The sequence below is a fragment of the Pinus tabuliformis genome, chromosome 9 (assembly GCF_031772625.1).
Source record: "Pinus tabuliformis cultivar Carrire ecotype Pingquan chromosome 9, CPIR1, whole genome shotgun sequence".
NCBI classification, from domain to species: Eukaryota; Viridiplantae; Streptophyta; class Pinopsida; order Pinales; family Pinaceae; genus Pinus; species Pinus tabuliformis.
Window position 1 is genome coordinate 947853422 of NC_142307.1, and position 11179 is coordinate 947864600.

At 42.9% G+C, this 11179-nt stretch overlaps 1 protein-coding gene and 1 long non-coding RNA gene across 2 annotated transcripts; both read right to left on the reverse strand.

Moving 5' to 3' along the window:
- Positions 1 to 835: 835 nt before the first annotated feature.
- On the reverse strand, positions 836 to 2759 carry LOC149151876 (uncharacterized). The gene is made up of 2 exons (XR_016263220.1): positions 2032 to 2759; positions 836 to 1931 (listed from the first exon to the last, which is right to left on the reverse strand). It is a non-coding gene; the product is annotated as an uncharacterized LOC149151876 (long non-coding RNA).
- Positions 2760 to 3759: 1000 nt separating this feature from the next.
- On the reverse strand, positions 3760 to 9792 carry LOC149151877 (uncharacterized). Its single transcript, XM_089443304.1, has 3 exons — positions 8415 to 9792; positions 6722 to 7916; positions 3760 to 6451 (listed from the first exon to the last, which is right to left on the reverse strand). The coding sequence occupies exons 1-3, from the start codon at positions 9790 to 9792 to the stop codon at positions 3760 to 3762; spliced, it is 5265 nt and encodes a 1754-aa protein (XP_089299430.1).
- Positions 9793 to 11179: the final 1387 nt, after the last annotated feature.

The window sequence follows — 11179 nt, forward strand, 5'->3', positions numbered from 1 at the left end:
AAGGCATTATTTATTTAATATCTTTGAAAAGACCAAATTCAAATACATCATGAAATAAGAGATTATCTATTTAGTAGAAATATACATATTTTTTTTTGTTTTATGTAGGGCGGAAAAGAAATTAATTGTGTATAATTGATATAGTTTTTGACGAACGAAATAAGAGATTATCTATTTAGTAGAAATATATATATTTTTTTGTGTTTGTGTAGGGTCAAAAAGAAATTAATTTCATATAATTGATATAGTTTTTTAAGGCTGAACTATATTGATTGGTTTGAAACGCATCAACAGATATGTGATTTACATCGAAAAATCTTTTCATAAATCTGAACTATGTTAAGATGAATATGTGATTGGTTTGAAATGCGTTGACAAATATATGATTTATGTCGAAAAATCTTCTGGTAGATCTGAACTATGTTATGATAAAAAGCGTGACCAAATATGTGATTTACCTCGAAAATTCTTCTCATAAATCTGAACTATGTTATGATTTCAAGACTCAGGTCAGTGCAATGCAAAGTGGCATATCACTTAGACAGTTTACATGTGAGTCCACTTAATGTCATGACAGAAACCCTAATACCCATAACAACACAAGAATGTAAGCAATATTGGCTCCCTTCCATCACCGAGAGATCAGAAAAGATTGCACAACAAAGTTGAAAGGGATTGTTCATGAAATGTAAGATGAACTCAATACATCAAAAATAAGATGATGAGATCAGAGAGGATAATGCCTCTTCTGCTTGCTTAACCTACAATGGATATGATATTAATATTATGGTGCGAAACCATTCAGAATTAGGATTTCCAAACTCCATGATCCTCCTCAGCTTCCGCTATTAGATACAGAACTCCTGCAATTAGCAGGAGATGACTTTTGAGGCAAAGTCCCCTTTGTGATTGAGACTGTGATGAACTGAAGTCCGATTCTTGAGGTCTGTACTGAATGGTGATTTTTAACTCTACTGCTCCTCCTCCTGTAGCGGCTTCTCTCATAACCCTCCCGAATGGAAACGCCTGTAGCGGCATGCACACTACACTTTTCAGATCCTTCCTTCCTTCCGATATCAAATGCCAAATGATAGAGGAGTTTGAGTCTGAGATTGAGGGCAAGATGAAGTGGGAACGGAACTGAGAGAGAAATTTATTAGTTGGAATTATGGGCGGGCCGTGTATTATTGAATTTTTTTTATCAAGATGGCAGATTCCGGGAATATTTAAAAATCCTATAATTAATAATTAAAGTTAATTGTTTAATCTCACTAGAATCTTCAACCCAGATAAAAATGGCCATGGATACATAGGGCTCAGGAGAAGCAAAATAATCGCTGAATTTTTTGAAATCTGATATTTAGAATACAATATCAATTTTCTAAACGGCATAATCTGGGTCTATAAGGAGCTGAATTCATCATGATTTTAAATAATAGTTTCAGCTTCCTAGATACCTAGACTATGCAGATTACCCATAAACTAGGTTTCTAAAGAGCGGAATCCATTACCATTTTGAATAATAGATTCAGTTCCCTATAAACTCAGATTATGTAATTTAATTTAAAACTGATATTTAAAATCAAATTGTTAATGAAACACTTGCAATTTCACTAACAATTTTGGTAGCCAAGTTTGAGTGCGACTTGCCGGAAGTCAATTTAATTTGCCTATCTTTCCGCAAAATAGCTAATTAAAATTTCAAAGTTAAATTTTCGCCTTTGTTTGCAGTTACATCAACAATCAAAAGGCAAATAAATTAAGTATATGGTGAATAAATTTTTATCATAGTAATAAATTAATTATTAATTAAGTTTTAAGGATAATTTAATTGATGGAGCCTTCATGGTTAAGTACCTTGTTTATTGGGAGGCCACTAGATCAAATCTCCTCCATACCCTTAGGGTTAAGCCAATAACAACCATAATTCCCTGTTAAAAAAAAAAATTAAACTCAATCACTACCATTTACACACAATATATCTGTAATTAGTAATGACAGAATGTAAACAACTACTGAACACATACATACATGGGGTTATGGAAGGGGATCTTCACGTCAGCAAGCCAGCCGCTCAGTTTTGGCTCCATTCCATCAGTGGAGATATGAAAGATTCTACACAGAGTTGAAAGGGGCTGTCCATGAAATGTAATGTGTAACTGATGAATTCCATACATTGCACCATCAAAAATAAGATCATGGGAACTCATCTGCCTGCCTGCTTGCTTGCTTAAGCTATAATCGACATTAATATCAACATCGTGGTGTGAGACAATACTGAATTGCTTTCACACTCGATGATCCTCCTCAGCTTTTGTTTTCTTGAGATGTAGACCTAGCGCAGATGATTTTGAGGCAAACTTCCCTCTCTGATTCACATTGTGATGAGCTGAAGTCTGCCTCTTGTGATCTGTACCAAATGATGAGAAAAATTGTGGGAGGGGCTGAGGGGCAAAATGAGGTGGGATCAGAATTAAGATCCTGTAATGAAGGGAGAAATATGCCAGAAATGAAGAGGAGACCCTTTTTTCCCAGTGGAAAAAGAAATGGAGAGGGGAGCTATGAAGGTTTTCGAAGATGTTCAGTTCGTGGGGTGAGTTCACAATTTAATCTCTAATGTGGGAGACACAGATCGCTGAGCGGGGGAAATATAGACGATGAAGATGTTCATTTCGTGGGGTGAGTTCACAATTTATTTGATCTCTAATGTGGGAGACACCTCACACAGATCGGTGAGCGGCTAGTGGATCAGGTTAAACGCCTCGAGGGAATCGACCGAAATAATACAGGATCATGAAATCCTGCTCATGCTTATCCCAAATGTGGCGTGGGTTCGGGGGAGGGGCAACATCCGTTGCAGCTGATGCCGATCCCGCCAGCCTAAGAGACCTCCCAATAAATGCATATTCAAGTTCAAAGTATCAGTTTGGCATCTTTCCACGTGTCTCTATCTTTTATGAAAGTCGTTTATTTCATTGAAACTCAAAGCCTCGACCTGGCATTGCATTTCCATATTCGGCGAGCTTTATCGCAGCCGGTCCGCGCGGTTTAAATGGTATGGCATCTTTCCGCATGTCTCCATCTATGATATGGCATCTTTCCGCATGTCTCCATCTTTTAACGAATCGTTTAACTAGGAGGAGGAATTGACCAAACAGCCAAAGTGGTTGGAATCCGGGCAAAAAAAAAATTCAAAAAAACTTGTAGAAACAGTTTTTGAATCGTGGTTTTGATGTTGGAAATGGTTCAGCACCATCAAAAACATTTAGAACACCTAAAATTTTGAAGTTTAACAACTATAATTTGGATTTACAAAAATCTTTGCCAGATTTTCTCTAAATATGACCGGAATTTCCATACCATTGCACGCAACTCTTCCATCTCGTTAGACTATGCGATCTTTTTTTTTTCCCTTGGAAAAAGTCGTAATTTCTATTAACTTAAGAAATTACATTTTGTAGATGCCGAGGCATATGCATATGGAGGCTTTACTTGCCTTATCAGGAGACATATAGGTCTGATTACAAAAATTTGACTACAGAGTGGTAGATCTCCTCGCAGGGAGTCTGTATTCAGTGTTAATCAAAACTGCCCTCTACAGTTAGAGGGAAAAGAGAAGCACAAAAATTATATATTGTCCTCTGTACATTGAGAGTGCTATGACTGTCTGTATATGAAACTGTTTTTACAGTCGACTGATAGAAAAAGAACTAATACATATTTATATAATTAACCCAAACAAAAACATGAGCTTAGAGCTCAATTTTGTCCCTGTTCTATAAACGGTCTGTGGTAATATTGATGGTGGATACCATCAATCTCTTCCTGTATCAGCCAGACATTGTCCTGAAGATGCGTTGCCTCTTTTGAAAGTTGGTCAGCCTCCGTATTTTGTTCCCTGTAGATATGACGACAGACAAAAGAGTCAAAAATGTTTATCAACCTGTGCGCTTCCTCCAGAATATGTCTGAGAGTATATGCATTGCATTGAGATGTATTGTTGAGCCAGTTGCAAACGATTTTTGAATCACCAAATAACTGCAGATGAGTGCAATGATGAGATAATGCAAAATGTATGAGGTGTTTTGCAGAGGAGAGTTCGGCAAAGTTGTTCGTGCCCATCCCCAAGTTAGCCTGTATTTTGTAGCTGTGATTATCATTCAGGTGTAAAATCAGTCCCCCTCCACATCCAGCTTCCTGGGCAGAGCCATCAAAGTAAGCCCATGGTTTAGATTTGTCAATAATTTCCGGGGAAATGATGCGCTGAGGGGCAACAGGGTCCTCTTCTGGAAGGAGATCATAATCAGCGATTATGTGCTGAATGATGGATGGCCAGTGCGGTTCTCTGAGATTGAAAATGGATTGGTTCCTGGCTATCCAAATGGCCCAGTTGACAAGGAGAGGCAAGTTCAGGGCTTTGCCTTTATGAGAAAGGCACCATGAGTTCCAAGCCTCTTGGATATTGTTACCTCGCCAGGGGAGTAAGGAAGGGTAGTGTACAGATAATCCATTCCATAACTCTATAGATGACGGGCAATGCAGGAAGAGATGATCGGTGTTCTCATCAGCCATACGACATAGATGACATCGGAAGGGGCCGTGGAAGGATCTCTTCATCAGGTTGGCACCCGTTGGGATTTTGTCAAAGAGAATATTCCACATTAACAGACGGGTGCGAGGGGCTGCCTTGAGTTTCCAGAAGGATTTCCAAGTAGGATCAATAGATTGTGGTTTATGGGGATCCATAAGGCTGACGTATCCTTCTTTAGGGGAGTAAAGACCAGACTTGGCAAGGCCCCATATGATTTCATCAGGTTCCTCTGTTAAGCGAATGTGGGCCTGTGTGAGGGCATCAATGTAAAGCTGCCAGTCTTGTCTCCAATGTGCAGGAATGTCCAGATCAGTAGCTGTTTTCCAAGCTTGTTGAAAGATAGAGGTATTGAGATGATCTCCGATATGTTTGATGTATATGATGCCTCTGTCATTCAGGTAGCTAATTAAATCGGCAGGTAACCTGTGAGCGTTTCCACATCCTACCCAAGGGTCTGATCCAATGCGTACAACGTTTCCTTCCTTAATTCTCCAGGTAATACCAAGACGCAGTATGGGGAGAGCATTCATCATAGCCTTCCATATATTGGAGATATTACTAGCAGGGGGACGATTCTGTCTGAGCCAGTCCATCAAAGTTGAAGGCCATATATATTTTGCTAGTGCCACCCGGGTCCATAGACTATTAGAGCTGATAAGTTGCCAGCCCAGCTTAGCAGCCAAGGCTTTCGAGAATAATTCAAGCCTTTTTATGCCCCATCCACCCCAGCGTTTAGGAATAGCGATGCGATCCCATTTTACCCAAGCAAAGGTTTTACCAGGTTGGTTCCCTTTCCATAAGAATCTGCAACAAATGTTTTGTAATCTGTTAAGTATTCCTTTTGGGATCCATGCAAGCGTCATCCAGAAGACTGGAGTGGCCTCGATAACCGCTTTGATGAGAGTTAATCTGCCAGCCCTGGATAGATATTTGTGGTACCAGATCTGTAATCTTTTCTCTACTTTTGCAATGAGCCATGTCCAGTCTGCAATCCTATACCCGAGGGGCTTTAAACGGAAGCCCAGATATTTAAGCCCATCATCCAAATTAAGGGCAGAAAAGGGGAAACGCTGGGTGGTATAAATTGCCTCATGCTGAGAGCAACCAATAATGGTGATGGTGGATTTACCTTCATTTATCATCATGCCCGTAGCCTGTTGGAAGAGCTTGAAAATATTGTACATAATTGAAGAACCTCTGATAGTTCCATTTAAAAAGATCAGAACATCATCAACAAACAGAAGATGAGTCAGAAAAAAATTATCGGACATCTTGATACCAGTGTGCTGTTGTCTATCCTTCGCCGCATTGATGGCTCTGCTCAGACCTTCCATAATGAGGAGGAAGAGTAGCGGGGAGAGGGGACAACCCTGTCTGAGACCCCTTTCTGATAGGAAGAATGGGGTAGCTTCCCCGTTAAGGAGTACACTATAGGAAACATCTTTGATACAGCTCATAATCCATTTAATGTAGGCAAAAGGGAAGCCAAGATGAGTGAGGATTAATCTGATGTAGAGCCAATTTGCCCTATCAAATGCCTTAGAGAGGTCTACCTTGAGGATCATACCTTTCTGTTTCTTAGTTTTCAGAGTGTGGAGGAGCTCCTGGGCAGTGGCAATCGCTTCATGTATCTGTCGGTGTTGTAGAAAGGAAAATTGTTCGGGAGCTATATGATCAGACAGTATAGGCTTCAGGCGATTTGCTATAATTTTGGCTATAATTTTATATAGAATGTTACAGAGAGAGATGGGACGAAAATCGTTAAAGGAGGTAGGAGAATCAGATTTCAGAATCAGGGCAATGAAAGTGGACTTGATGGCTGCATGAATACTACCTTTCCTCCTACTGTCCTCCACGATTCTGAGAAGATCATCTCCCAGAATGTCAAAAAATGCTATAAAGAATTCGATGGTCCACCCATCCGGTCCAGGGCTCTTGTCTTTTTTGAACCATTTGATGGTGGCCTCTAGCTCCTCCTTCGATACAGCCATCGTCAGGTTCTCCGAATCCTCTTGTTCCACAAATCTGGGGAAGTGTTCAGCAACCCTCATTATCTCAAGTATGTTTGCGATACCAGGTGCCTTGTAAATGGATTTGAAATGTTCGATTGCAAGTCTAGCTAGACCCTACTGATCAGATATCCTCTGTCCCTGATCATTTTGAAGTTCCCAGATGGTGTTAATGGCTTTTCTGCCATTTGCAAATTTGTGGAAGAATTTGGTGTTATTGTCTCCCTCAGACAGCCATATGGCTCTACTCCTAAGGCGCCAGCTCTCTTCTCTTTCCTTTAGGATTTGTGTGCGCTTGGAAATAAGAGTAGAATATAGATCCTTGTTTCCCGGTGCTGTGAAGGAGCCATCTGATGAATCCTCAAATGTTGCTATGGCTTGTTCGGCCTCCTTCAGTATCTTATCATCATTAATCCACTTCAAGTGTGCCCAGTTCCTGGAGAGGCTTTTGAGATCGGATAATTTCCTTAAGAAACTAGTAGTATGATCCTCCTCTTCCGTGATAGGATTCGATCTCCAATACTCTAATACAAGCTGGTGATAGCTGGGGTCCTTGAGCCAAGACGCGTTGAATTTAAAAGGGATTTTAATCCTCGGGTTCTCCTCAGAGAGTTCGAGGAAGATCGGTCTGTGGTCAGATAATCCCCCGGATCCAACCCATTGTCTAATGCGAGGGAGGAGAGTGAGGAAAGCCTCTTTTATGAGGAATCTGTCTAGTCTTCTAGCTAGGCCCTGATCACCACATCTATTATTGGACCAGGTATAATGTAATCTGACAGGAGGGATGTCTACCCAATGATGATCTTCAAGTAAGGTAGAAATCAAATCGGACAGGTTATCCGCTTGGGCCGAGTGTCCCCAGGATTCACAGTGACCCAGGGAGAAGTTCAAATCTCCTCCCAGTATGATGTTGTCTGCCCGGAAGAGTTCAGAAGCCAACAAGGTTCTCCAAAATGGTTCTCTGTCCACACATGGGCCGTAAACATTGATGATTCGAACCTCGGTGTTAAGAGCACGATCCAATAAGTCCATACCGATGTATCCTCTGCCTCCCCAGGAATTACGGAGAACCAAGGATTTGTTGCAGAAGCCTATAGCAATACCCCCAGATCTCCCAGAAGCATCCAGAGCATGGAAAGTCCAGTTCGGAAGCCAAGAGCGCAGAATGGGGATGAGGGTGTCAGCCGGGCAGAGGGTTTCCTGGAGAAAGATCACATCCAGGGCATTCGAGGTGAGCAGCCTCCGAAGGGCTAGTTTTTTATGGGGACTAGCAACCCCTCGACAGTTAAAGGACAGAACTTTCATGGAGGGGTAGGCTGTGGGCCGCCTCTAGCTCTAAGGGCCCTGTCAATCGTTTGTTGTCGCCCAAGGGCGACTTCCTCCCCCGCTGTATGTCTGGCCTTAGTGAGTCGGGAGGGGCGGCCTCTAGCCGATTTAGAAGAGGTCGGAGTATGAGAAGGTTCAATGCCTATCGCGTCGACATCCTTCCCCTTAGCTCTGGATCGCAGAGGGTAACGAGGGGAAGAGGGAGGGGGGATGGAGGGCTGGGAGAGGGGGGGTAATGAGGGAGGAGGGGGGGAAGGGAGGGAAGGGGAGGGGGAGGATATCAGGGAGGGGGGGCAGAGGGAGGGGGAGTGTGAGGGGAAGGGAAGCGTGCAAAGGAGGGAGGAGGGAGGGGGAAGGCCCTGTGGGCGGGGGGGAAGCTGGAGAGAGCCTAGGAGGAAGGGGGGGGGGGGGAGAGATACCCATGCAAGAGTGCGATGTAAAAATATGAGATATGACAGATGAAGATGATGGAGAAGGGAAGAACGTACCCGCGGTCGAGGCGACTTCTCGAGAGGTGCCAGAGCTGATGGGCGGAGGAGGCGAGGCTGGAAAGGGGTCCGCAGGATGCTTATCAGCAGCCTTAGAGGCAGAAGTGCCCTGTAGGTCTCTTGGAATGCCTGGTGCATCCTTCGCCGGCTGCTGTGGTGGCTCTCCTTCCTTTTCCAGGGGCTGTGATGGTCCATCCTCCGTCGTAACTGGATCTCCAATCTGCTCAGGGCCCCTTTTTTTGTGGAGGAGGGGGCAGTCCCTGAAAAGGTGACCAACCTTGTGACACCTGCGGCAGTGGTAAGGAATGCCTTCATAATCAATAATTTGCTTGCAGGATGTGTCCCGCCATTGGATGGTGATGTACTCCAATAGGCCTCCTCTGGTGTCGAGATTAATTAGAATTCTAGCGTAGGCCATCATACCTGTTTGCAGATATGATTTATCATATTCCATATAAGTGCCGATGGCATTTCCGATCCGTTTGAAGATGTCTTCGGACCAGTAATGCAGAGGGAGGCCTGGCAGTCGAATCCATACAGGTCCAATACCGATCTGTTCAGTCTCAGGGTCAAAGAGGGGTGTCCAACGCTTCAGCAAAACCGGGGCATGCTCGAAATGCCAGTATGAGGATAGGACCCAATTTGTGTGGTCGGCACGAGCGAAACGAAGGGCGAACCATCCCCTCACAAAGGTCTGCACGAATGGGATGTCGACCAGATGGTGACCCCAAACCTCTGATGCCCAGGTCTTTAGTCTCGCGGCCGAGTAATTTCTTCCTCTGATGCGACCAACAAGGACTCTGTCCGCAAAGTCCATGGCTTCTCCCCACTGTATGTCCTCTTCCAGTCGCAAAAAAATATCGTCAGCCTTGGATTTAAAGCACTTATGCTTCTTTTTTGTACCCTGAGGGGGGCGGGAGGGAGGAACCCTGTTCAGAGACGGACCCGGAGAAGAGTGGGAAGGTCGGTGGCTTTGCAAGTGGGGGGGCAGTTCTGTCGATTGGAGGGTTCCGGCTAGCGGCGGGATAGCGGAATAACTGCCGGATGGAGGGGCCTGAGAAGTGAAATTGTACGGAGCAGAAGCGAAGTCGGTACTCGGAGGCAGAAAACTAGGGTTTGAGCCCGAGAAGTGGGGGTCTAAACCAGGGTTAGGGTTTAAACAAGCAGAGACAAACCCTAGTGAGGACGGAGAAGCCGGCGGAGTGGAGAGAGCTGGCCAGGTGGGGGGATCGTCCGGCAGGACCACAGGAGGCCGGGAAGGTTCAGCCAGAGAGAATCCGGAGCTGAATAAGCAGGTCGACGTGGAAAATGGGGTACGCCAGATGGAAACCCCTTCCAACGGGTCATCGGAGTAATCAACGGCATCTAGATCCTCCATGGTGACAGCTGCGCCTTGGAACGGAGAAACCCTTCTTGTCAACCGTAGGAAACGGAAAGCATACACCCTCGAGCCGGTCAACACAGTGACAGCAGGCACGCCACGAGAGGAGCAGTTAGGAGACAGGGTCACTACGCGATCTTTTAATCCCAGTTGGCGTTGTATTTCCACATTCGACCTTTATTGCAGCAGGCTCGCAATACAGTAAGTGTCGTTTAAATGGCATGGCATCTTTCCGCGTCTCAATCTTTTAAATCGGTGAGTGTCGTTTAAATGATATGGTATCTTTTACGTTTTTAGACTTTGGTATTACTGGATTGATGATGAATTTGTATTTTGAATTAATCATATTATTCAGATTTTATTGAATATTTATTTAATGTGGTTTATTTTCATGATAAAAGTGAAAAAATCAATTTATTTATAAATTTGAATAGCAAAGATGCATTCGGATCAAGAGTTAGTCATTGGGAAATTAGTCGTTAAGAATTAATTATATTCGAAAAACAAATTCATCATATAATTGACACTGTAAACATGATATATCAATCTAGTTACTAAATTTTTTGAAATGTGATGTATTTGGTGGTACATTTTTATAATTTGATTTTTGGGTGGATGTTCATGTGTTGCATCTCTTAAAAGTGAAATTATGATAAAATCTAATTTAACCATATCTCGAATTCACTACCAAGGATAACATGCATAGAAGTTAATTTCCATTTAGCATGTATTTTGTCAATATTATGTCTAATATAATCTAAAGTTCATATGATAAAATGTCTATCTGTACTACTTTATCATTCTCAACTTGTTTTTCCATATCTTCTTGACATGTTAGTTAATCTATGCATTTTTCCTATGTTTGAATTTCTCAATTTTGGTGTTTGTTACCCCTCATGTTGTATGAGGCCTAGATCCTTGCCCATGCAAACTATGTACAGTGAATGTTGGCTTGGTGTTAATTTGTTGCTACTTTTGATACCTTTTTTGCATTGTAGATTACATCATAAGTCATAGTGGCACATGTGATACTTTTGGAGCCTTCATGCATGATCGTTTATTGGAGGGACGTCTAACATTTCCATAGGAAGTTATATATGTGGGGGCATGCCACATCACCATGTGAGAGATTTGCATGAGCACCTTGTCTTCTTGACCCATAATTGAACTTACATTACCACATCACATCATACTGGGGAGATGTTTGGATAAGGCATTGGAGGAGAGCGTTGAAAGACTTAAACATGATCGAGACATGCACACTTGCACTCTGGCAAGAAGGCTTGGCATAAAAAGGGTTGGCATGAGGTGCACTCTACATAATAAGATGGAGTGGTGACCCACCTCTTATGGACATGGGTAGGAGTGCTTTGTGAGAATGCCT

Bases quoted from the DNA above. Each gene is read 5' to 3' on its own strand.
- LOC149151877 (XM_089443304.1), bottom strand. From the start codon at position 9,792: ATGGAGGATCTAGATGCCGTTGATTACTCCGATGACCCGTTGGAAGGG. The intron at 7,917-8,414 runs GTACGTTCTTCC...GGCGGCCCACAG, and splicing joins AGAAGTCGCCTCGACCGCGG to CCTACCCCTCCATGAAAGTT. The intron at 6,452-6,721 runs GTAGGGTCTAGC...TGATCTTCTCAG, and splicing joins GGACAGAGGATATCTGATCA to AATCGTGGAGGACAGTAGGA.